Consider the following 26,021-nt stretch of genomic DNA (forward strand, 5'->3'; position numbering starts at 1 on the left):
TCCGTATGACCCGGAAGATGTTCTGGGCATTGGCCTGGTCCCACCCCGCCAACCCCGCGCCCTCCGTCTGCTCTCATTGGCTGCTCTGGTAAGTGGGTTATGCCTGTCCATCCCCCGTGACCCGTCGGGTCCGGAGTTGACCCTATTCTGTACCAAATCTGGGGAGTGGGGAGGAATCCTCAGGACAGGATTCGGACAGTCCAGCGCTCCCCTAGCCCCACCCCGGGAGTCCCTGGCGCGCGGGAGCTGCGGTTCGCGGCGGGTGCCTTACACCTGCCAGCGTCTTCTCCACCCCCAGCTGTGAGGCCAAGACTCCCCAGTCCCGGAAGGCGCCCCACACCTGCTGCAGTCGTGCGTCTCCCCGCAGCTGCGGGCCTGCGCGTCCCGCTGCCGAGAGGTCCAAGACCAGAGCAGGTGCAGGGCGTTCCCCACCCCGGTTCCCTAAACTCCACCAGCCACCCCCACCCTCCCCGTTTTCCTCTGCGGGCCTGTGATGGAGGTAGAGAAAGATATACAGGTTCCCCCTCGCCCTTACCACCAATCCCCACTCCTTTTGGAAGCCCAAGTCCTTCCTAAAGATGGAGCCCGTTCCTAGTCTGGCATCTCGTTTTCGTAAAGCTTTTTGCAAGTGGGATGCAGCAGGAGCAGATACTGCACAGTTAATCTTCAAAGCAGCCCCCTGAGGAATGATACCCTTTGAAAGTGAAAGTGTTAGTCGCTGAGTGCTGTCTGACTCTTTGGACCCCATGGATTGTAGCCCATCAGGCTCTTCTGACCATGGAATTTTCCGGGCAAGAAGTGGATAGCCATTTCCTTTTCCTGGGGATCTTCCGGACCCAAGGATCAAACTCCCATCTCCCACATTGCAGGCAGATTCTTTACCATCTGAGCCACCAGGGAAGCCCATGATGTCATTTGTTCCCCCTTCAAAAGTTCCCTGGATATTTCCACTCTTCTTATTTTCCCCAGTATTCTGGAAGACTGGTGATTATGCATGCTAAGTCACTTCAGTAGTGTCTGACTCTTTGTGGCCCTATGGACTGTAGCCCACCAGGCTCCTTTGTCCATGTGTAGAGCTAGGCTAAGCCAAGTTTAGTTGGGTTTTGTGAGACTCCTGGGAACTTGGCTACTGTCCCCAAACTGTTGTCAGTAGAGACCCCACCTTCATAGAGGGGTTGGGGAGCCCCAAGTCTGGGTTGCACATGACAACTGCCCTGATCAACCCTCCAACAGAAAGGCTAGGATCCAGCCATACCTCAATGGACCCCAGGGGCATCTTGAAGGCATTTCCCAAGCGGAAGAAAATTAACACCAATCCATCATCAAAAACTCTTGCAAAGATTCCCAAGAGGGAAGACAGAGAAGAAGCAGGAGGTGAGTGGATCCACCCTGAGGACCCTCATGTGCTTGAGCCTCAGGCTTCTTACATCTTTCATGCCCAGAATCAGATATTACAGCTGACTGCCCACCCAGAGCCTGCAGGTTTGTTTGTACCTCCCTTGTCCTAAACTTGGGCCCCAGTCTTTGACAGGTGACTTGCTGTTTCATCTTCTACCACACGCTGAGGCCTCTGTAACTCAGAAAATACTCCCTGGTCCCTAAGGAAATGACCGATAGGATTCTTTCCTCTAGGAAGCTGCCTGCTGGTGAGGGGAGGGGATCCTTCTCAGGTCCCCAGAGTTATGCTATTTTGCAGCCAAAGTGACAAATAGATGGCAAAAACTTACATGGTAGGCCGGGTTGGGAGAGGGGAATCTATTAGACTGTGAGGCCTGTAGTAGCAAAGCAAGTGCCTTGTGCCTGATACATAATAAGTGTCTATTAATATGTGTTGAAAGAATAAATGATCAAATGAAGTGATTTATAGGCTCCCTGCAATTTGCCAGACACAGTTCTAGGTTACATCAGGGAACAGGACGTATCAGAATCTTTGCCTGTTACATCAGGCGATAGCCCATGAGGAAATTAACTGTATACTGTGGTGGAATCCCCAGAAGGCAGGGTGGAAAATGACTGGGGGAAGGGGACTGTGAAGGGTTCATTCGGATCATGTCTGAGAGTATGACAGCAGGCGTCTGGATGCCCCCTCCACAGAGTGGCTGAGCTCCTTGCGGGTGCACGTTGTGCCCACCGGCATTGGGAGAGCCCGGGCAGAACTCTTTGAGAAGCAGATTGTCCAGCATGGTGGCCAGATATGCCCTGCTCAGGCCCCAGGGGTCACTCACATTGTGGTGGATGAAGGCATGGACTGTGAGCGAGCCCTCCGCCTCCTTAGACTGCCCCAGCTGCCCCCAGGTGCTCAGCTGGTGAAGTCAGCCTGGCTGAGCTTGTGCCTGCAGGAGAGAAGGCTGGTGGACACAGCAGGATTCGGCATCTTCACTCCCAAGAGGTGGGCTGGTCCTAGTCTTTCCTCAAATGTTTTCTTGAGCTATTAAACTCTCATTGTCTTAATTAGACACATTAAAAAAAAGATTTCAGAGTCGAGAAGGATTGGAAACAGATATGGGGTGAGACTTTGGTGTCTTAACCTGCCATCACCATCCTGCAGGTACCTGGATCAAGCACAGCTCAGCAAGGCAGACCAAGTCTCTTTTACGCCTCCTGGAGTCAGTGAGGCTCAGCCCAGGACAGCCCTGTCTCCTTCCCGACCTCTCACCAGACCTGTATCTCCTTCCTGGAGGACAGATGCGGTTGCAAGCATCCAAGCCCAGGTCAGGAGCCTCCCAGCCCCCATGGCTCCCTTCTCCTGGGAACTAGATCACAGAAACAGGGAGAGCCTGGTGTTCAGAAAGTTCCAGGCCCCTGAGAGAGGAGGGCTGTCTTTATTGAGAAGTCTTTTAATTCTTCCCAACATTCATCACTCCTGTATTTGCCTATCTACCACATTTCACTGGGGATCCTAGGGCTGGGCACTAGAGGAAGCCAGGTGGAACACGGCCCCACACTTAAGGAGATCCAGGTCTGTTGCAGAAAACCCAGCATCATACTTGGGTCTGACTAGGAAACTCAGCCCCCACCTCGAAGGAGCCCTCTTCATGGGCAGCATGAACTTACTGTCTCTTCTTCCCTATCTCAAGACCAGCTCTGATGGTGAAACCAGTGATGGGGAAGAGACCCAGGTTAGTGCTGCTGATCTGGAAGCCCTGATCAGCGGCCGCTACCCCACCCCCTTTGAGGGAGATAATGAGCCTAGTCCAGCCCCCGAGGGCCTGGATAAGTGGGTCTGTGCACAACCTTCAAGCCAGAAGGCGATCAACTACAACCCCCATATCACAGAGAAGCTGGAAGTACTGGCCAAAGCCTACAGCGTTCAGGGAGACAAGTGGAGGGCCCTGGGCTATGCCAAGGCCATCAATGCCCTGAAGAGCTTCCACAAGCCTGTCAGCTCCTACCAGGTACCTGGGGGCTAGGGGAGGACATGTGGGGGCCTGGGTGGGGGTCTTCTGTAGTGGGGGTCAGGTGGAGGGCTTAACATTTTCTGATGGCTGGGACTTTCACAAAAGAAAAAAACAGGGAGATTAATGAAAGCAGCTTGGCAAAAATCTTGATAAATATAAAAGCTGGGTGTTGGGTCTGTGGGGTCTGGTATACTCTTTTACTTTCGAGTTTTTCCATAATAAAAAAGTTGCTTAAAAGTTTAGTCTCTGAAGATCAACAGGCCAGAGTTTGAATTCTGGTTCCCATTATCCACTAACTGCCTGACTTTAAGCCAGTTATTCAAATCCTCTGAGCATCAGTCTCCTCATGAGTAAAAAAGGACTAAGAATAGTAACAAACACAGTGTTCCCGTGAGGACTCAAAGAGATGACCCATGTAGTGCAGGACCCGATACAGGGTAAAGCCTCACACTGGCCCCCCTGCTGTGGTAATGCTGCCCAGTATCATCACTGCTACCCTTCCTCTGCTGCCTGTGCTGAGCTCCATCCCTTAGGGAACCAGCAGACAAGTTACCCAGCCCACTCCAGTCAGACTTCTCATCTTCAGCTGTGCCCAGGCTTTACACAGCTATCAGTTGCCCACCAACCAGAGTGGATTTTACTCATCTGCTAAAGGAGTCAGTTTCCCCACTGCTGACTCTACTCCTCCCATCTTTTCACCTTTCCTTCCTGCCTCTGCCTCCTCTTCCTCTAGGAGGCTTTTGGCATCCCTGGGATTGGAAAGCGGATGGCTGAGAAGATTGTCGAGATCCTGGAGAGCGGGCATCTGCGGAAGCTGGACCACATCAGCGAAAGCGTGCCTGTCTTAGAGCTCTTCTCCAACATCTGGGGAGCTGGAACCAAGACTGCCCAGATGTGGTACCATCAGGTCACACCCTGTCCTAGCCCCCACTTCAGTTTTACTGTATCTTAGAGCTCCTGTCCCACAGTTCTCTCGCCCTATGCTTTGATGAAAATGAACCCAGACTAGAGAGGGATCACTTCTCAAAGGGACCAGGGCCCGTGGAGATCCCTCTCTTGCCTCTCAGAACTACCCTGTTTGATATCCTTGAGGGTTAGTCTGTGGTGTAGGCAGAGACAAGAAGTATATTTCTTTGTCCCTCAGAAAAACAAGGGCCTTCCTGAGCAGACCAGACCTAGGGGCTGAGAATCCAGAACAGTGGTTCCCAAACCCAGCCATGCCCAGAATCACCCCCAGATTGATGAGATGATGAATGAGTGTTTTAGGATTGGGGCAGGGCTGGATTGAGGTGTGTCTTTCATGCCCCGTGCCTTTCCCAAGTCCCACTGATTACAGACCCTGGGCTTGCTCCTGCCTCATGCTTTCCTTGGAGTCTAGGGATGATGAAAACCTTGTGTGTCTGCTTATTCACTGTCTCTTCAATGGTTCTGGATCCTCATAGCCTTCCCATCTGGCTTCTTTATTTCAGGGTTTCCGGAGCTTAGAAGACATCCGAAACTACGCCTGTCTGACTACCCAGCAGGCCATTGGCCTGAAGCATTATGATGACTTCCTAGACCGCATGCCCAGGGAGGAGGCTGCAGAGATTGAGCAGACAGTAAGCAGGTGTCCCAGGGCAGTGAGGAGAGCCACTGCTATAGGGTCAGGGCCTGACTCAAAGCCAGGAACTCCTGATCCCTCAGTGGGGGAGCCCAGCAGGCAGAGGAAGCTGTGGGCCACTGGAGACTGGAACTAGTGGGCAAAGAGCAAGTTGGCTTAGGTAGGGAGGGGCTGCACACTAGCTCTCTGGGGTAGGGGTCTTGGTATCAGGCAGAGTTAGCCCTGGCTTAGGTGCCAGCTGGTGTTAGGACTCGGTTAATGTCAGGGCTTGATCAGAGCTGGATTACGGTCAGAACTACTTGAAGATATTGGGATTTGAACTGGGCTAGGGTAGGGTGGATCAGGGCAGAGGTTCTTAACATTTTTTGACTCACAAACTTCTTTTGAGAACCTAATGAAAATCATGGACTCTTTTCTGTCCACAATCTGTAAAAATGCACAAAGTTGTATACCTCTTTTCGGAAGTACATACCTTCTGCAGCCCTCCAAAGGCTGGTTCAAGGTTTGTGTTAGAATTGGTATAAAAGCACAATGCCAGTAGGATTAGGTTTGGGGTTAGAGGAAAGCTAGATCCAGAGTCAAGTTAAGGTTAGACCTGAATTAGAAGTAGAGTTTTCTTAGTGTTGGATGCTTTTAGTTAAAATTTATGATTGTCCTAGAAATAAGGTTTGGCCAAGATTAGGGTTTGGTTTAGAGTTGGGTTAGGGGTTAAATTCATGTAAAACCTAGATTAGAGGGAGACTAGAGTACATTTAGCATGAGATGTATCATTTGTTCAGCTGGCGTTAAGGTTAGGGGCTGGTTTGCTCACTATGGCCTAAGATTCTAATGCGGCAGGACTCCCTGGAGACTGGCCCAGCTTAGCTGAAATCACCCTCCAGCTCTTCTCCCAGTCACATGACTGAGGCTGGTGTGAGATGGACAGGCAAGCGCCTTTGTCCACCCATCACTGGGCCTTAGTGCCAGTGATGACCTGTCACTCAGCCACGGTATCTAGGCACAGAGAATGCCCCAGAGAGCCTCCAGCCCCAACCCACTGGAACAGAAGTGGCTCCCCACTGGAACAGAAGGGCCCACTCTCCCCATTTAAGGTCTCCAGCTTTAGGAGGTTTTGATGGGATTATTCATCGTAGGCCTCCTCCCACTCTCTCAAGAAGGGGGTTGAGGGGATTAGCAAAGCCTGCCTGTCAGGAGAATTGAGGTATCCAGGGTCCCAGAAATCTCAGTGTCCTGCAGTGGAGACTGGGAAGCTATCCGCATACAAAAGGCCTCAGTGTTTCTGGTGTGGAGACTAATGGGCTTAACCTCCCTCAGTCCCCCCCACTCAGTGTACCATGATCCCTCTGCCTCAGCTCCCTCCACACCGAGCCCCATTCCTCCAAGTAAGGATGTGGCCATTGGCTCAGCTTTCCCTCCCTCTTTGCTCTCTCCTTTCCTTCCCTACACATGCAATTATATTTCTGGGTTCTATCTCCCCAGAGGCCTGGACCAGGGGCACCCTGCCAACCACCTGTCAGGCTTCAAGCCCCAACTCACACACTATGCATTTAGCTCTGAATCCAAAGATACCTGGGGCTGCTGAGACCTGGCTGAGGGCTCCTTGGCACCTGGCCCTCTGTACTCAGTGGAGCTTCACACACCTGGGTGTATGGGTTGGGGCAGACCCCAGAGAAGGTATGTCTGTCTGCTCTTGAAGAGCTCTAGAGGGAAAGAGCCACAGCTTCCCTCAGAATCTGAGCACGACCTTCTCTCTCCCCGGGCTGCACCCAGTGGTGTGAGCGTGTTTTCCTCTCTTCTGTCCCGGCAAGGCTAGAGAACTGCTCCCCAGGGTGGATGGAGCTCCTCTTCTGTTCCTTGAGGCTCTCTCCCTCAGGCTGGACCTTGCATCCAGAGATTAGCTTGGAACCCAAGGTGTGTGTGGGCTCCTCCAACCGGGAAGGCCCACAGCCCTCACCCTCCTCACTGTCCTCTCCCAGGTCCGGGAAGCAGCTCAGGCCCTCAACCCCGGGCTGTTGTGCGTGGCATGTGGTTCATACCGTCGGGGAAAGGCAACCTGTGGTGACATGGACGTGCTGCTCACCCATCCAGATGGCCGCTCTCACCAGGGCGTTTTCAGCCGCCTCTTGGACAGCCTCCGGCAGCAAGGTATAAGCCCCACCCCCAGGTGAGCAGGTGGGCAGGGGCAAGGTGGCCCCCAGGCGAGAGAGCCTCAAAGTTCCCATCTCTAGGCTGGAAGCAGGGGAGGCTGCTCCACCAGAACCCACCTTTCCCCTGAGGCCAGAGCCACTGCAGGGAAGAGATGAATTAGCTCCTCACACCTCCCAGAGGTGCTGCAGGTCAAGGGTTCATCTGATCTTTCCATGCCCCCAGTGTAGCCGGGGCGGCGGGAGGGACATGGGGAGGAATTACTATGCATATTCTATAGAAAAGGACACAGGCCTGAAGAAAGCCTGCAAATAAATGGACAGGCTGGGGACAGAGGACCCAGGGATAATCAGGAGAGGCCTGGGAGGTCAGACGGCCCTGGGCTGGGCAGCCCAGCCCCTGGCTCCCTGCTCTGCCAGCGCCCTCCTGTGTTGGGCCAGGGTTCCTGACGGATGACCTGGTGAGCCACGAGGAGAACGGCCAGCAGCAGAAGTACCTGGGTGTGTGCCAGCTCCCGGGGCCAGGGCGGCGACACCGACGACTAGACATCATCGTCGTTCCCTACAGCGAGCTTGCTTGCGCCCTGCTCTACTTCACCGGCTCTGCCCACTTCAACCGCTCCATGCGGGCTCTGGCCAAGACCAAGGGCATGAGCTTGTCAGAGCATGCCCTCAGCACAGCTGTGGTCCGCAGTGCCCAAGGCCTCAGGGTGGGCTCTGGCCAAGTGCTGCCCACCCCCACTGAGAAGGACGTCTTCAGGTTCTTAGGCCTGCCCTACCGAGAACCTGCTGAGCGGGACTGGTGACTTGGCTGCCCATCTTGGCCGTTCAGCCAGCCTCAGCAGGCTGAACCTCACTGCGCCAACCACTGGCTCCTCTGGGCTTGGGAAGGGCCAGCCTGGCTCCCAGGACGGCCTGGCCCTCTCTGCAGCAGGGTCAGGTGTTACCCTGTCTGCCTCACCATTGCCCCTGAAGTTGTGCACATGGCCCCCTGCCCCATTTTAGGCAGGAACTGGTACCTGGCTTGGGGCCAGCTTCCTGCTTTGGAGGCCCAGGCATCCCCACTTCTCTGCCCCAAGGAGGGTCTAGCTACTGGGGGTGGGATGGGGGCTGTAGGGGAGAGACACAATACTGTGGCCCAGCATCACCCAAGACCCTTCAGAGCAAACGAGCCGCTCCAGAGGTGCTTCCTCCACCCACCTCCCTTGCAGTGCAGCTGGCAGTGTGGGGAGGGGGCACCCCAGGATCGACGAGGACAGCGTTTGAAGGCCCAGAGGCCCAGTAAAGTGCACTCGAGATTCAGCCTGCCTGTGTGTCTGTGAGCTGCTGCAGCCTCTGCCTGCCTTTCTCCCGGGTAGGGACAGAGATCGGAGGTGAATGGGAACCCAGGCAAGTTAACAGTTCTCCAGGCCAGGCCTGAGTCAGCTCCTAAACAACTCAGAAAGGAGTAGAGGTGGACATTAAGAGGGAGGATTCATGGAGCTGGGAATTAGGACTGCCTGTCTACCCATCAGCTTGTCCTGTGGGCCCTGTCCTAGAATAGGCAATACCTAAGGATATGAACAAATGTAACAAGGCTCAGTGAAAGTGAAAAGTTTTAAATATAACAAGGCTCATTAGGAACAACTAAATGGTGACCTGTGTGCCATTGACAAGGCTGAGACATTGACAGGGCTGAGACAGTCAGGGAAGGCTGTGCTGCCTGGAGGAGGCAAGGGGCAACTTGGCAGGAAATAGCTTATTTGAAAAGGGTAACCCGTTCTCTTGGGACAACTAAGGAACCTGCTTTAGAGAGGATGCTGAGCGCCGGATGGGAGTCAGAAGGCCAGGCTGGTAGAGGACTGAAAGTCGAGCTGAGGGGCTTAATTTGAGCAGCTCGGAGAGGCCAGCCAGGGGTATCAGGGTGGTTTTGGAGGCAAGAGCTTACAGGACAGGAAAGATTTGGTGAGGGGAGCGGTCGGGTGGGAAGGTTTGGCATACCAAGTGTTTTCTTGCTCAGAGGCAAGAAAAGGTGGCTGCGAGGAGCCTGGGCCAGAGTTGGGATCCACCAGAGTGTGCTGGCTGTGCGGCAGGGAAGGGGCGGGCCCTGAGTCCTGCATCTGTCTAATTGCAAACTCCTAGATGCTGAAGCTGAAACTCCAGTACTTTGGCCACCTCAAGCAAAGAGTTGACTCATTGGAAAAGACTGATGCTGGGAGGGATTGGGGGCAGGAGGAGAAGGGGATGACAGAGGATGAGATGGCTGGATGGCATCACTGACTTGATGGACGTGAGTCAGTGAATGGGAGTTGGTGATGGACAGGGAGGCCTGGTGTGCTGCAATTCATGGGGTTGCAAAGACTCGGACACGACTGAGCGGCTGAACTAAACTGAACTGAGAGCTGGCCTTTCTTGGCCTCATCTCAGTCGGGATTCCAGCAAGCTTAGAATGGGCCCAACTTTCGCTCAGAGCCCTGAAGTCCCAGCTGCAGGGCCTTGCCTGTATGGGTCATGTCAGGGAAGGAATCAAAGGCCATGGAGGCTGGGGGGCCCCTTTCACAGCTCAGCACCAACCAGAGAAGCCACATCAGAGGACTAGAAGCCTTCGTAAGGGCAACTTCCCCAGTGGCTCAGTGGTAAAGAATCCTGCCAGTGCAGGAGATGGAAGTTCGATCCCTGGTTCAGGAATATTCCCTGGAGGAGGAAATGACAACCCACTCCAGTATTCTTGCCTATAAGATCCCATGGAGGAGCCTAGCGGACTGCAGTCCCTGAGGTCTCAGAGCACACACACACACACACACACACACACAGCACAAGCGTTCGTGGCAGGTGAGCCTCTCGGAGCTTCTCCTACAGGGAGCTGTAGCTGCCTGGGGCCTGGAATGGACAAGAAGAGCTGGGTCTCTGGGCCCCCCCAGGTGTCAGGGTTACTTTCGGCCCATTAGGAGCTCTGCTAGTCTACTCTAGACTGGGGCCTCTGTGCCTGCCACTATCCTAGCAAGGGGTGCAGCTGGCAGAAGCCCAAAGCCTGGGGTGTCTGCATCCAAATGTGGATGCTGCTACTTCCCACTTGAGTGGCCCAGCCTGCTCAGCAGCCTCTCCAGCCCCAGAGGAGCAGGGCCTCCAGGACAAGAAGAAGGAACCAGTGGATCCCAGGAGAACTTGGCCAGCTAACCCCTCCCTACACACAGGAAGTCTTCAGAACCATAGGGAGGGATGGTGCTGGTTTCTGGGTGTGGAAGCAGGGACCTGGCCCCATCCTGCCATCTCTTAGAGGAAGGAAGGGGAGGTTCTCCCCCACCCCTAACCCTGAGAGTCAGAATCCTGGAGACACCTTCAAACCATGCAGATTCCTGGTACCACATTCTGGCAAGGGCAATAGGAAATCATGGGTTAAAAAGAAGAGTGCCCACCCCCTCCAGAGAGACCCACCCTCAGGGCAGTGTCCTCTGGGCTGCTCAGGGACACTGGAGCCTGGGAGAAGATCTAATGGAGGGACTCTGGTCCTGAGAAAGGCTGCCCAGTTAGGCAGAGGGGGAAGTTCTCTGAGGCCAAACTAAAAAAAGGGTATGACCAGCCACTTGAGAGCCCAAAGTGGATTCCTGGGCAGACTTTCAACCCAGTGCCCCATCCTGCTGGAAGGGAGACTGGATTATGGAGCCCTGGTGGGAATTGAGATACTATCTTACAACTGAGCACCCCAAAACCACCACCCACTCACCACCTGGTCCTAATGAGGAGGAAAGGCCCCACGGGCCTGCTTCCTGCCTCCCGCTCAGCTCATCACTGCTCTCTCCCTGAACTTCAGTGGTCTCAGGCCAGACCACAGGTGCGGTAGGCAGGGTAACGGCTTCCCAAAGTTGTCCTCGGCCTATTCTCTGGAACCTGTGAATATATTACCCTTCTTGGTAAGAAAGGGATGTGCAGATTTAATTAAGAATTTTGAAATGAGGAGATTAGCCAATAGGCCCAATCTAATCATGAGTCCTTAAAAGTGGAGAAATTTCCTGGCTAAGATTAGAGGGCTGTGATGAAGGAAGGAAGGTCAGAGAGATGTGATGTTTCTGCCTTTAAAGATAAATGGGGCTACCAGCCATGGAATGCGGGCAGCCTCTAGAAACCAGAAGAGGCAAGGAAACAGAGCCTACTCTGCTGCTGCTGCTGCTGCTAAGTCGCTTCAGTCATGTCCAACTCTGTGCGACCCCATAGATGGCAGCCCACCAGGCTCCCCCATCCCTGGGATTCTCCAGGCAAGAACACTGGAGTGGGTTGCCATTTCCTTCTCCAATGGATGAAAATCAAAAGTGAAAGAGAAGTCGCTCAGTCGTGTCCGACTCTTCGCAACCCCATGGACTGCAGCCCACCAGGCTCCTCCATCCATGGGACTTTCCAGGCAAGAGTCCTGGAGTGGGGTGCCATCGCCTTCTCTGGATCCTACTCTAGAGCCTTCATAACAGAACACAGCCCTGCCAACAACTCAGTATTATCCTGGGGAGACCTGTGTCAGACTGCTAAACAATAGAACTGTTTAGTAATAACTTGGTGGTGCTTTAAGCCACCAAGTGTGTGGAAGTTTGTTACCGCAGTGATAGAGGACCAGTACACAGAGTGTGTCTTGTTCTCTCCTGGTACAAAGTGAGTGAAGGGATGGTGGGTATGAGCAGGCCCTGCTGTGAGGTGGAGGAGGTCCCCGAAAGCGCAGTAGGGTGTGGGGAAGGGGAGGGGCCTCCCCCCATGCCTGGAGTAGGGGAAAGGCAGGTGGTAGGCAAAGCTGGGGGCCCAGTCCTCATGGATGGGCTGCCCTGTGCTCAGTCTGAGGCTCCCAGTTTCCCTCTGACACTTTGAGCCCAAGGCACAATCCTCTCTGAGCTGCTTGGCCCCAACTCTGCCAACCTGGGAGCCTCATCTTTTCCTGACTTCCCTCGTAGCTCAGTTGGTAAAGAATCCGCCTGCAATGCAGGAGACCCAGGTTCGATTCCTCAGTTGGGAAGATTCCCAGGAGAAGGAAATGACAACCCACTCCAGTATTCTTGCCTGGGAAATCCCATGGACAGAGGAGCCTGGGGGGCTACAGTCCGCGGGGCTGCAAGAGTCAGACACAACAGCAACTAAACCACCACCATCTCTTCCCAAAGCCTAGGTTGGTAACACTGCCACTGGAGGGGAACAAGACCAGGGCAAACTCTCCTCCTGGGTTCTGGCTGTTCCTGATGAAGCAAGTGTGGGCATAGGGCCAGGGTCTCCCAGGCCTGGAGTGGACATGGCGAGGAGAGCAGGCCCAGCTGTGTCCTGTCCTCCAGGAGTAAAGGAATGGGAAACCCAAGCCCTTGGTCCTGCTTCACCACAGGGGAGTTATGAGTTCGTGTCCCTTTGAACAGAATGGGATGGCTCTTGCCCAGATGAGGGACGACAGCTTGGAGAAGACATTGGCCTTACTCCCTCTCCACTCCCCCAACAGGAGAGCCCCTTTCCAGACCCCCCACCATCCAGAGGTCAACCTCACACGGCAGCTGCAGCTGCTGGGGCACCTGCTGCCCCAAGTCTAGGAGAGGCTCAGCCTCCAGACCTTTAGCCCTCTGCCCTTCAGTCCAGACACCAGCCAGATAGTTTTCCAGAACACCTGAGCAGCCCTGCTCTGAGCTCTGGGACAGGGGGACCCTCAGGCCTGAAGTCCCCAAACTGGCCTGAGACTCTGGGCCAGGCCTTGCCCCTATTGTCTGAACCAGGGGCTCTGCAAGCCTTGGTCCCCTACACTGGGGGTAAGTGCAGAAGCTGAGCTCCAGTGAAAGCTTAGAGGGAACACCCTGAAAGACATCCCAGAGGTAAGGCGAGGACCCAGTGGTGGAGGGACTGAGGGCAGGGCTCTGAGAATGCCATGTGTGGGGGGGCAGTACAGGTACCAGGCCATGGGCCACTGCATGGTGCTTGAGTGACTGTGGAACTTCTGACCCTTCACTCTGCTGGACCAGGGGGCCTGGTGCTGATGGAGTGGGCAAATGGCCCCAGACATCGTGTTCCTCCAGCAGCAAGACACCCTGAGCCCTACCGCACTCACCCACCAGGCTCTGTCTGGTTCCCTCAGCAATGCTGCCACTATGCCCTTGTCTAACTGTGGGGCCATTTGCCTGTGCACCTAAAGTACATTGCTGGGCCTGTGTTTGGGTGCTGCAGGCTCATGACTCTACATTTGCACATGTGTGTGGACAAGCTGGGTGTGTGTCAGTGTATCCACCAATCTCGACCTCGGTGTGCATGCCCCAGGGTCCTCAAGGGCTCTGGGCAGGGCCTGGGGCTGGATCGGGGGTCCCCAGAGTCCCTGTGGTGCTGAGTAGGGACTGCAGAAGGTGGTGGAGGCCCTATGGGCTCTGGACTCTGAGTCCTTGTGTCCTGGAGGCGGCCGCAGGGCGGGCCGCCTGCGTCAGCCTTGAGCGGCCATCAATAGCACGCGGTTAATTAATTTGATGGGAACAGCAGGGACCGCCGTTTGCATTTAGTGAAGTTCCAGGAACTTCCAACCTCATCTTCATAATTGGCCTCATAAATTGTAAGAAAGAGAGAGATCAGCAAAGCGGGAGGGAGGAGGGGCCGCCCGTCCGTCCTTATTTAATTTTATTGCTGAAATTCATCTTTTTAGCCTCCTCCGGAATCGGCTCTCCCTGCCGGATTTGCCTAATCATGATAAATTAATATTCATTTCCCCGCCTCTTACCCAGCTTCCGCGCTTGGATAGAGTTGGGGTGGGTCTCCTTCCAGCCCCTCCACCATGCCTTGGTGGGAGCCTGGGAAAAGAGGGGCTGTGTTACTACAAGGGGTGGAGGGTGGGGGGAATGTGGGTGACTGGGGCTCTCAGAGGAGAGAATCCTGAGACCCCAGACACATCCCTGGGCAGGAATAGCCCAGAGGGTCTGGGATGCTGGGATCAACTACCCCTGCCCAGCAGGGTCTCAGTGGGAGGGGCAGGAAGAGGCCACTAAGGCATTTTGGAGACCCAGAGGCTGAGACTGGGAGCGGTTAGGATGCATCTGGGAGGTGGATTCTGAAGGTCGGTACCAGGTGAGAGGTAGGGGGAAGGGACCTGGTCTTTGCCCCTCTTCTCCATCAACTAGGTGTACGCCCTGTGCAGTCTCCAGGGGGACCCACTCTAGTCTGTGGGGCTTCACAGACACCCATATTCTCTGGCCAACAGAAGTGGCCACTTCCCAACAGCCCAGCCCAGCTAGGTGGCTGGGCCTCTTACACTGGGCACCTTGGCTTTGCTGTGTGTGCGTGTTAGTTGCTCAGCCGTGTCTGACTCTTTGTAACGCCATGGTCTGTCTATAGCCCACCAGGCTCCTCTGTCCATAGAATTCTCCAGGCAAGAATATTGGAGTGTGGGTAGCCACTCCCTTCTCCAGAGGATCTTTCCAGCCCAAGGATCGAACCCAGGTCTCCTGTCGTGTGACTGTACTGCTTTTCCCGGTAAGGCCCTTTCACAGGCCTGCAGGAGTGTTTCTGGAAGGGTTAGGCAAATCCTGAGCAGTGGGGCCCCTGAAGTCCAAAGGGGCAGATGCTCTGTCTTCTTGCCTCATAATCAGTATGTGAGATATGGGAGGGATTTAGATTTTATCCACCACCTTACCCCATTTTATAGATGAGGAAACTGGACCAGAAATGGGAGGTTACTGACCCAAGGTCTCACAGAAGTTGGGGCAGGGGGCTGTTTCTATCCCATCTTGGAAGATGGGTGTGGTGGGTAGGATTCTCTGAAAAACCCCAGGGACTTTTGCCCTTTTGAGTGTGGGTCAAGGCTTCGGCTCTGAGGAGGTGCTACTCCTGCAGTTATGTTACCTCATATGGCAAACGGAAAACTATCTGGATGGGTCTGGTCTAATAATATGAACCCTTTAAAAGTTTTATTAAGCTGTTAGCAGAAGGAGCAAAGAGATTCAAAGCATGAAGGCTCAGCATGCCTCTGCTGGCTCTGAAGATAGAAGGGGACTTGTACAAGGACCAGGGAGCAGCCCTCAGCTGATACACAGCAAGGAAATGGGGACCTCAGTCCTACAACCATAAGGAGCCAAATTCTGTCAACAAAGAGAGTAAGTGTGGAAGCTGATCTTTCCCAGAGCTTCCAGATAAGAGCCCAGCCTGGTTAACACCTTGATTTAGGTCTTGCAGAACCCTGATCAGAGAATTCAGCTGAGCCTGCCTGGACTTCTGGTCTATAGGATTCTGAAATAACGGGTCTTGTTTTTAGGGGCTGTTTGTGATTTGTCATCACTTTTGTTGTGCAGCAGTAGAAACCTAATATGCAGGGCTTAGGGGAAGGGTATCTTAGGAGAGTCCTACGATGGGGGAGGGAGATAAAGTTGGGAGAGGTCTGAGGCTCTATCCTAATGCTACTTCCCTCCCCCTGCCCCCGCATTCCGACATGGCAACAATTGACTGAAGCTGCCCTCTAGTTCCAAAGTTCTCATAACTCCCTGTTGTTTCACCTGGGACCAGACCTTCATAAGCATTTCAATTTGTGAGTCCTTCCAGGTAGAGTCTGGACCCCTGTGTAATGTAGCAAGTTCACCTCACAGGAATGGGTCCTCCTGTGAGGAGGAGAACAGGAGGAGCCTCTGGAATTGGTTCAGGCAGAGGCTTCTAGGATGTGGGTAGGGGCCGGCTGATAATTTAATGCACTTTCAAACCAGAGTTCCCCTTCCCCCAAAACCAGTTTGCAAAAAGTATCTATTCATGTGTCCTAGGTGGGTGCTGGCAAAAGATGGTTTTTGATTCCCACTGGAAGATCCCAGCATTAGTGAATTTTGAGGAAGACCAATTGACATTTTGAAAGTTATGGAAAGAGTCTCCAGTGAGGAGCCCTGGATTAGCTGCACCATATTTCTGGGGTTATTCCAGCAGCATTTATTGATTAACTCTGAGCCTGGCCAGTCCACCCTTAACCCAGCCCTGCTTGTGGACTATATCATATAACCTTCCCAATAGCCCTGTTGGTACTTGTATTATTTCCATTTGGCAGATTAGGAAAGAGAGGCCCAGAGAGATTCATTCACTTGTGCTAAGTCACACAGCACTGAGAATAGCTGGGTTTTGTCTCAGATCTCTGTCACCCAGGAAGCCCAGCTGGTTTTCCTGGCTCCCACTCTGGGAAAAGTTCTAGTCCAGATCTAACGGGACTGTCTGTTAACTTCTCTCCCTCCGTCTCCCACATACCCAAGGAGAGAGTCCTGAGCTTTTCAGAGTCTGTGGAGGTTCCTGATGCTGATATTGAAGGATACTCCCTAGCCCTAAGAACTGGAGTTTTTGACTTTTTAAAAGATATCTATTTATTTGGCTGTGTCGGGTCTTAGTTGCCGCACACAGAATCTTTAGTTTGCAGGATCTTTTATTAATAATTGCAGCATGAGGAATCCTTAGTTGCAGCATACGAATTCTTAGTTGCAGCATGCGGAATCTAGTTCTCTGACCAAGGATTGAACCCAGGGCCCCCTGCACTGGGAACATGGAGTCCGAGCCACGTGACCACTAGGAAAGCCCTGAGAACTGGAGTTTTGAATCAGCAAAGGCCCAATTGTCCTGAGATGGGACCCCTACCCCGCAACATCCCACCTCCCTTAGGGACTTAGTAGTATGGAGACCCTGACTCTTAAACTCCAGCCCTGCTGGAGGGTGAGGGTCCTGGCTCTATAGCTCATGTCTATCCCTACATGCCCGGTCTATCCCCTACACCCCCCACACACCGGACCCCTCCCTCATAGTTCCACACAGTGGTGACTTATTCCCACATGACTGTAGGCAGGGCTTGACAGGGGCCCAGCCTGGCTTGAGAATCTCCTCCTCTCAGCTCCAGGCTTCCTCTGTGGAATTCTCTCTCTTCACCATGACCATGGGCTCTGCTCTCCTGGAGAACTTTGGGGCCACTGTGGCAAGGGCCTCCCTACCTGCCAGACCAGACACCCCATTGGAAAGTATCACCCCCTGGCCTGCCCCTCTTCCTTGAAGCTGCCTAATGGGGAGAAAGCCCAGGATCCTTAGGCCCTGGCTCCACGAGAGAGGGACCCAGAGGTCACGCCCTCTACTGTTCCACTCTGTGCCAGGAAACAGTCCCGGATTCCCACCTCTGGGGCCAAGGACTGCAGGCCCCACCTCAGAGCTTCTGCGAACTAAGGTCCCCCGACTTTGAGGGCCTCCCCCGCGCTCCCGCACCGAAGTACCTTTGGAAGTTGCAGGGCCAAGTGGAGGAGGGCTCCAGAGAAATGCCCTGAAGGAGCCCCACCTGTTGCCCCGTGAGGTATAGACTCAGACTTCAGATGCCCCTCCAGAGCCTGGCTCCACAGCAAGAGAAACGCTCTCTCCGCTCCAAGCTTCAAGTTCTAGCCTGCTGGTGGCCCTCACTCCCTCCACTCCTCTGGATCTGACAAACAGGCCTCCCTGGGATCTGGACCGGCAGCGGCTGCTCTGAAGCAGAGGATGGCGGGATAGAGGAGTGCTCCAGCGGGCCTCCTAGTGGGCGGCGGCGTCACCGCCAACGGGTATCTGGCCGGGGGCGGGGTTTGGACAGGGTAGGGCCCGCACCGCCGCCAGGTGTGTTGGGCTGAGGAGGGAGCGGGTATAGAGGCCGACAGGCGCGCTTCCCGGAAGGCGCCAGCAGAGGGCGCGCGAGGACCGGTCAAGAGGCCCGGCGTGTGCGAAGGCCTGTGATGGGGGTGTGGTAGACAAGGCGGCAGGTGCCCTGGAGGAACCGCCCAGGGGCTTCTCTCCGACTCCCCCGGGTGGGAGCTGGGGCTGGAAGTGTCCGGACTGCGCGGCCTTTCGCTCCTCAGGCAGAGGTGCCCGATGGGGATGTGGCCTAGCGCGCCCCTCCGTGGGTGGGTAGACCTTCCCCATTACCGGGCAAGGGAGTAGGGTCTGTATATTCAGGACTGGTGACCTTGATGCTGAACCTGGTGGGACCCCCTTCCTCAGACACCTCAGGTCGAAATTCTGTGCCTCAGTTTCCCCCTGCGTGAGTTCTGTCCTTGCTCCCGGAAGCTCTAAACTGGGGCACCAGGTGGGGTGATCCCGTGAAAGGGAATTAGTATGCCCCCGCCCCCGCCCCCGCCCCGTCCCCGCCCGTCCCCGCCCCGTCCCCGCCCCGTCCCCTCATTGATTACCCTGACCTCGCCAACCTTGAATCTAGAGCTTGGGGGGAAGTAGAAAAAGATGGGAGAGGAGAGGAGTGAGTGATGGAAGAAGTGACACTGTAAAAGCAAATGGAAGGGAAGGATGGAGGAAGAGGAAGGGGAGGAGGAAGGGGAGGAGTAGGGCGTGGGTCGGTGGGTGGGTACGAAGAGGGGCTTAGCCCTCTTAGCGGAAGCTCTCCCGAGACTGGGGCTAGCTGCGCCTGCTCTGGGCTGTGATGAGGCCTGAGCTCTCCGCTGCGTCCCAGAACCATCGCTCTGCCAGTTGCCGCCCTCCAGCCTCCATGATTTATAGCTGGGCCAGGCCCAGCGACCTTGGGTGGATAACTAATGAGGGGTCAATAACGCTACAGAAAAAGTGAACTGGTGAGGGAGGAGGAAAGAGGCCCATTAGCCGGTCCATCTCTTTCCTCCCGGCATCCTCTCGCTAAATCCCTGGGCCTCTCATTCAGGCCCCTCACTGGGAGGGTTTTCCTAGAGACTCTTGATGGGGTCTGAGGCCTTGCATATAGGAAGGTGGGTTGTGGGAGGCAGAGCCTGAGTCTCAGCATCTCCATCATCTGGTTCTTATTGAGAGGAGACCAAAACATTCTCCTTGCAGTCTGCCAATTCCCCTCTCCCTGTTCAAGGTCACCTGGGTCATCCTCTGGATCCCCAGTCCATTTTCAGCACTACAGGGGACCAGAGTTGGGGGGAAGGAAGCAGCTCTCTCAATACCTGGCCTCACTGAATGTATCTCCCTTAATTACCTGTCAGCATCAAGGTGCTGGCCTAAGCGCTTTTTCACTTTATAGTCCCATTTTGTGGATGAAGAGTTAAAGCTCAGAGAGAGGAGCAGTCAGCCAAGGGAGGAGCTGAAACTTGAATTCAGATTATCTGGCTCCAAATCACAGCACTTCCCTGCCCATCATCCCAGGGTCTTAGGCTCACCATTAACTCCTGCCCAGCTCAGTCTGCAAAGAAGACATCAAATGAGGGAGCCCTGAAACAAGGGCACTCTTTCCCAGAAGTAGGCATAGGGTGACAGAACAACCCTGGAAGAAATACAGGACAGTGGTAATGGGGTAGGGGCGCCATATTAGGGCTTGATTGCTTACTCTTGCAACAAACAGGTATTGAGTGGCAATCATTTTCCATACCCTGGGGATATGGGAGCAACACTGGGGATGTTATATTCCAGCATGGGGGTATGAAAGTGAGTTTCAGGAGGCACGCCTATGGCATGCAGCAGTGTGTAGACTCCCTGCAGAGTAGAAACAAGCCTGGGCAGAGGCGTATGCAAGGCACTTACTCCCACCCCAGGGAGGGAGACACTACCCATCATCTCAACCCCTGACTCCACATCTAAGCTCTCATATACTCCCTGATCCCCCAAACTCACTGCTGTCTTCCCCCAACCTGCTCCTTCTGTCTTACTTGATCAACCTGAGAGATCCCTAGCTCCAAGACTGGATATATAATTTTCAGGGCCCAAAGCCAAATGAAACTTCAGGCTCTTTATTATAAAATTATAAAGAATTTCAAGACAGAGCATTAAACCAGGCACACAGGGCTCTTCTAAATGCACAGCCCCCTGGGCTGGCCCATGTCACACACCTAGGAAGACAGCCTTGCCTGGAACCTCTCATTCTCTTACTTTCCCACTCCTTGACGTCCTGGTCCTCTCCTTTTTTATGTCAGCAATTAGCTCAAGCCTCCTGGGTCTTTCAGGTGGTACTGTCACAGCCTCTTCCCTGCTCCAGCCTCTTTATAACCCCAGCCATTCTGGGAAGTTTCATTCCGACCACACTCAGTGCTATTTGCCTGGACTATTGGCCAGGCAAACACTGGGCCCCAAACAATCCCTACACTTTCTGGTTTCCATGCTTTTTTCCCCCCAAATTCAGTTCCTTTGGAAAATTCATTCTTCCTTTATTCACCTCTCTGGGAAGACTTTCTGATTTTCCTGGAGGAAATCTCACACTGGGAAATTTCACATCGCAAACGATGTTCTTGGGTCAAAACACAAATCATCTTCAGCCTTTGCTCACAGTCGTTTGTCTGCCATGCCTAGTAGACTTAAAATTCTAGAAGCCAAGGATGGTGTCATATTTGTCATTGTAACTCCACAGCACCTTGCTGACGCTAGCGTGGTAGGGACTCAGTTAACGTTTGCTGATGCAGCTATGGGCATCTTTGGCACGTGGGTATGTTTGGAGTTCTTGAATTGTGTGGACAGTGTGAGGGTTTATGTCAACGCATGAGCGATTCTGCTTCTGTGTATGCGTATTTTCATATCTATCCATGTGGAGGCGTGTTAGCTGCATACGTGTGCACAGACATAGAGGTTTCTGTCATCGCGTACATGAATTGCCGGTGCAGGGGTCTGCATGGCTGTGCGTACGTGGATTTGTGTTGGTGGGTGCACCTGGCTCTGGGTGGCAGACGTCTGCCCATGCACAGCATGAAGGCTTGTGTCTGTGCTCCCATGACGTGGGGGCTGTGCCTAGACAGGAGCTGCAGGTGTACAGTGCAAGGACGCAGGCGGCTGGCGCGTGTGCAGACCATGTGTGTGCACAGCTGCGTGTCCTGGCCGCGGGCAGGCCGGACACCCCGTGCACCGCTTGCTTCCGCCGAGCGAGCCGCTTTGTTCCTCCGCCGCAGGCAGCCTCGTGGGCTCCCGGCTCGGGCAGTCTGGGCCTGGGCTTCTCGGGGCCGTCGTGATTGGCGGCCCAGCGGGCCGCTCGACTCCCTCCCCGGCGGGCGGAGCCGGATCGGCTCCCGTTACCGGCGAAGGCGGGTAGGGGTGGGGGTGGCAGGGGGGCGCCAGGCCATCCATCTTCTGTTATTACAGCGTAATGGGGCTGCTCGGGCGCCCGCCCATTTGTCATCGGCCTCGTTCGCTGATAACGGGCATTTGTCATCACTTTCCTCTGAGCCAATGTCATCAGCGCCGCTGACAGGCAGGGATGGGCGGGGGAGGGGCGGGGGGGCGGGGGGGAGGTGGGTCGCGAACAGGAGCACAGGCGCGCACACGTGCATGTGGGCCTGCTGGACACACGCTCCTGCACATACACACAGGCACACGGAACCTGGGGAGACACATGTCCCTATGTGTGTGGATCGAGGCTCCCTGGAGACGGACACACAGGCAGACGCACACTCAGAACAGCCTCATCTGTCAAGCAGATACTCCCTGCTGGAGATCCTCTTCCCCACTTGAGGAGACGAGTGCTGGGGGGGAGGGGCTGGTGTTCGTGGTTAATGGCAGCTCGAGTGCAGGTGGTCCTGGGCCAGCTCCCTGCGTGCACACGTGTGAAAGGAGCCACCAACATTTATCGTGCCCCCACAGGCTCTACAGGCTTACATGTGACTGTGTGTCCCAGTGGCAGAGTGTAGAGCACAGGGGGTCTCCCAGGCCTCTCAGACATGGAACCTTGAGCAAGTCAGCTGGGCTGAGTGGTGGGGTCACCGGGTGGTAAGGGTGGTGAGTGGTGGGGTGAGGAGTAGTGATCCCCACCATGCCTGCCTCCCAACCTTCCAGAGACAGTGTAGCCTGGGAATCTCCCTTCCACTCCTGACCCTACTCAGGCTCTGAGCCTAGGATGATCTGAAGCAAGAGGGACTCAGGAAAGACTTCAGAAAGAACTTCCTGCCTGGCAAGAGTATGAAGCAGTCTGGGGGAGGGATGGCACTAGTAGCCAAGAGGAGAACTTGGAAGAAAGAGAAGATCCCTTGCTGGTGGAGTGTCCTGAGCCCTTTGGGCTGAGCGAGGTACCAGCCCCCTGGGGCATGCATGACATGTCTTCCTGATGTTGCTTTCCAGCACATTCACTTCAGATGGCAAAGGGGACTCCGGTAGCGCTTATTATGGAGGAAGATCCCCCAGCCCCACCCCGCTCAATCTCTCTGTTTATGGCTATCTGGCACTTATTAGGTGCTCAATAAATAACTGTTGAATGAATAAATGATTGATGACAGGGTATGTGGAGGAGGGATGGGATTGGTCTTTCTAGTCCCTCCCTGAACGGCCATCAGCCACTGATGGCCCAGATCTCATCTCTTGCCCTCCCCCAACTCCCTTCCTTCCTCCTTTGTAGCCCCCCAAATTCCTCCTCTCCCCCAGCCTCTCCCTCCTGGGCTGAGGGGGGATGGGTGGGGGAAGGTCCCCTGGCAGAGCAGGGCTCGCTTGTTCCTTGTAAATGAAGACCATAATTAACATTAAATTAAGGTAATACAAATGAAGGCAACATAGAGGCTGACAAGATGAGCGTTTGGGGAGGCAGTGGGGAGAAGTGATTCATATTTTTAATTTACTGTACGGATGGGCCGTGTGGCTGGGGAGCGGGCGGCTTGCATGGAGGGGGTGTCGCCCCGCGAATGTTTGCTGGGCTCTGAGCGAGCACACAATGACTATTAAACTCAACTGTCCATATAATGGGACAGATTTGACATGACGCCCACCAGAGCACCAGGAGCTTGGCCGGCCAGGCTGTAAATCCTGTCCACACAGCACCCTCCTGCCCACCTGCCCAGCTAGTCCATTTGGTCTAGGACTAGGGTAGGGTAGGCACAGTCCCCAAGGGGTCCATGAAGAGCCTTGGACTTCAGAAATGGGGGGCAACAAGAGGGTCCAGGCTCCTTGCCCCAGCTGAGCTCAGGATTGGGGGCCTTTGGAAGGTCAGGTCTCACACGTGTAAGGGTGAGACGGGTCCTGGTCAGTGCAGGACCTTGGTGCCAAGATAAGAAACTCTGTGACCCCATATGTGGTGTGTTCTAGGAGTTGAAGACACTGGTGTCCCATTCCAAAGAGGGGACTGTCATTTTCATCATCATCACAGCTCACACTTATCAAGGACTTGCTCTACACCAGACCCCACTTGTGACCCATTAACTGAGTCCTCACAACGAGCCTAGGAGGAAGCTAGTATCATCCCCATTTGCAGATGGGGAAACTGAAGCTAAAAGATAGGGAGTAGCTTGGTCACAGAGCTTGTATAGTGATCCACCCCACTTCCATGCCCCAGGGCCTGGGATGACCCCTTGATCTTATAAACTCTGTACATGAAATGAAAAGCCAGCATCCCAGGTTGCCTTCACACACTGGACCCTGAGGCCTTAGACACAAAGCTCTCTAGGGAACTTGGTGTGTGTGTGTGTGTGTGTGTGTGTGTGTGTGTGCATGTGCAGGCACGCATGTGTACATCCTCGCTCCCTCCCTCCAATCGAAGAAAGGTGCCAACAAATCCCAGGCAGGCAGGGAGGGATCCCTGCTTACTCACTCTGCAATTGGAGCCAAAAGATGCTCATCCCTGGGATGAGAGACGCAAGTGTAATTTAGGTTTTGATATTATGAAAGTCTCGCTGCTCTAAAACAGCAGGGCACTCGGTGCCTCATTAATAAAGGATAAACTTGGAGTCTATTTACAAGGCGCTTTTTGGGGTTATTTACTCTCCAATATACATATGTAATGTTGCGCATACTTACCGCTAGGTACATACAGCTCATCCTTCCAGCCTGGGCCTTAGAGTCACCCTGGGAAAGGTGGGCCCGGCAGGGTGGAGAGGGTCACTGGGGAAGAGGGAATGCAGAGGTGACCCCTGGAAGTGGGGAAGCTCTGTGGGAGATGACAGGGCCCCAACGGGGGATCAAGAATTTTAGAGCTGAAAGGTTGAAGGGATAGAGGTCCCACCCTAGCTATCTCCCACTTCCACGTTCCTGAAGCGCAGTTCCCTTAAAGATTAGGTACAGGTTAAGCCCTGCTGGGCCTGCAGTCTCAGCCTCTCTGGCTATCAGGCTCTGAAAAGAGGTCAGCCAGTTTCTATCAGTATGCATGTCCTGTGAAACTACTGGGTACCTAATCTTACACCAGCCTCGTCTCAGCCCTGCCCACCCCCGCCATTGTGTCCAACAGTGCCTGGAATGGGCAAGGCCTTCCTCAAACCAAGACGGAGGCAACCTCCCAGCTCCCGGTGCCATTACCCTGCCGCAGTAAAGAGGGGTTCCCCTCAGCTGCTGAGCCCCTAACTTTCCCTGCAGCTGCCACCACTTATCCTAGGCTCTTCACTTTACATGCAGTGTCTCTGGGAATCCGCAGCCATCACACGAGGTAGGTACCACTCTTATATCTGTTCTATAAATGAGGAAATTGAGTCTTAAGTGAGGAGACTCACCCCATGTCATACAGTCAGTCAGGAGGTGCCAAGCTGGGATTTGAACCCACATGAGGGTCTTACCCATAAGGCTTCCTGGAGGGTCCAGGGCCTTCACTTTCCATGCTGGCCCCTCTGCTCACCAAGGACTCCCACCAGCCCATGGCCTCCAGCGAGGAGCTCTGAGCCCTACCCTCTCAGAGCACATCTCCCTTCACTGATCGATCTGTTCATTCACTGAACACTGTCATGGAACAGCCACCACATGCGGATTTGGACCTGGGCCTGCAGCCTGAGTGGGTGCAAGTGTATGGGAGTGGAGATCTTGCCAGAGACCCTGGTTAATGCACCGGGAGCTTGGAGTTAGGGCCGCCCACTCAGACATCCTACACTTAAGAGTTGTGAGATTTTCTGTGCTTGTCAGCTCCTTGGATGAGGAGTGTGTAGCTCAGGGCCCAGCTTGGGGTGGTGATGGTGGCATGAGTGTATGGGGGCAACATTGGCCTGCACCGCCCCAACCCACCCCGCCACTTTGGACCAAGGAGACATCTGGTGGTCCCTAGGAGAGGGCAGGTTCTTGTGCATCTTTCTCGGCCCCAGCACTGGGGGAGAGCTGACCTGGAGGGTGCTGGACAGAGGCAGGAAGGCAAGCAGGAGGATCTGATCCATCATTGTTGGTGAACAATGAGCCATCATCACCCTAATTAAAGATGTAATTACAGCAAATACATTCTGGGCTGAGAATGAATGATGGATGGCAGGAAGGCACCTTGTAGGCATCAGTGAAGAGATGATGCTCCCTTAAGTTCCCACTCTGAGCTGGGGAACCCAGCACTCGGTCACAGGGCGCCTTGGTGCCTCCCAGCAGGACGGTGACAGACAGGGACTGAGGCTGGGGCTGTGGGGGCAGGAAAGGGTCAGGGCCTGAGGCTTTGCTGCAGGAAACAGGGTGGGAAGGAGGCAGGGAGGCCAGAGTAAGAGGGACAGGCTGTTGTGTCTGTCAGGCAGGGGAGCAGGGCCAGTACAGAGTAGGTATCTCTGTGACTGCATCACTAGAGCACAAGGCAAGGTTTCATGACACAACTGCTTTGGGAGTAACCAGGCTCCTGTGAAGGTCAGAAGGACTGACTGACCTTTGGCCATAGAGGGTGAGTACAAGGGCCAGAATTCTGCGGAGGGTAACCATAGCAGGCGTCTGGTGGGCATATGGGCTTTTAGGCCTGGCTCAGGCTCCAGGGATTGGGGTTGTCCTGAGCGCTGGTTTGTCTTTACCTGGGGATTAGGGTACATGGCAGGGGACCGACCACATGAAGGGAAGAGAGATGGACCCTTCCCACCACCCTGGCTTCTGCTGCTCCCGCCTTCAGCAGGAAAGGCTCCCAGCCACCTCCACCCCTCTCCTGGACCCCCTCAAAGGTTGTGGGCTCTGGTTGTTCAGGAAGGCCTGAGCTTGGGACATCTTCCTCTACTTGAGATCTGAGCATCTGGATTCCAAGGACTGTTTGCCAGGGGCCCCCACCTCCACTTACCTTCAGAGACTAGGAAACCCTGAGCACAGGGTCAGGTCACTCTGAGGCCAGCCTGAGCTGTGATAATC

The 26,021-nt window shown here is 54.5% G+C and overlaps 1 protein-coding gene across 3 annotated transcripts; it reads left to right on the forward strand.

Moving 5' to 3' along the window:
- Nucleotides 26–8,445, forward strand: POLL (DNA polymerase lambda). 3 transcript variants are annotated; one of them, XM_018041143.1, is made up of 9 exons: nucleotides 26–88; nucleotides 1,234–1,374; nucleotides 2,095–2,389; nucleotides 2,549–2,711; nucleotides 3,078–3,395; nucleotides 4,132–4,305; nucleotides 4,868–4,996; nucleotides 6,975–7,143; nucleotides 7,584–8,445. In XM_018041143.1, the coding sequence occupies exons 2-9, from the start codon at nucleotides 1,260–1,262 to the stop codon at nucleotides 7,946–7,948; spliced, it is 1,728 nt and encodes a 575-aa protein (XP_017896632.1). In that variant the 5' UTR covers nucleotides 26–88; nucleotides 1,234–1,259; the 3' UTR covers nucleotides 7,949–8,445. The 3 variants fall into 3 exon arrangements, with proteins under 3 accessions (XP_017896632.1, XP_017896634.1, XP_017896633.1); XM_018041144.1 differs by lacking the exon at nucleotides 26–88 and adding an exon at nucleotides 97–414; XM_018041145.1 differs by lacking the exon at nucleotides 2,095–2,389 and having other exon boundaries at nucleotides 3,083–3,395.

This window comes from Capra hircus, chromosome 26, assembly GCF_001704415.2.
Source record: "Capra hircus breed San Clemente chromosome 26, ASM170441v1, whole genome shotgun sequence".
In the NCBI taxonomy this organism is placed as follows: Eukaryota; Metazoa; Chordata; class Mammalia; order Artiodactyla; family Bovidae; genus Capra; species Capra hircus.

What these genes read in the sequence shown, in the direction of transcription:
- POLL (XM_018041143.1), top strand. Translation starts at nt 1,260, where the DNA reads ATGGACCCCAGGGGCATCTTGAAGGCATTTCCCAAGCGGAAGAAAATT. An exon ending in AGACAGAGAAGAAGCAGGAG is followed by an intron (nt 1,375 to 2,094) that starts GTGAGTGGATCC and finishes CCCCCTCCACAG; the next exon opens with AGTGGCTGAGCTCCTTGCGG. An exon ending in GGACAGCCTCCGGCAGCAAG is followed by an intron (nt 7,144 to 7,583) that starts GTATAAGCCCCA and finishes GTGTTGGGCCAG; the next exon opens with GGTTCCTGACGGATGACCTG.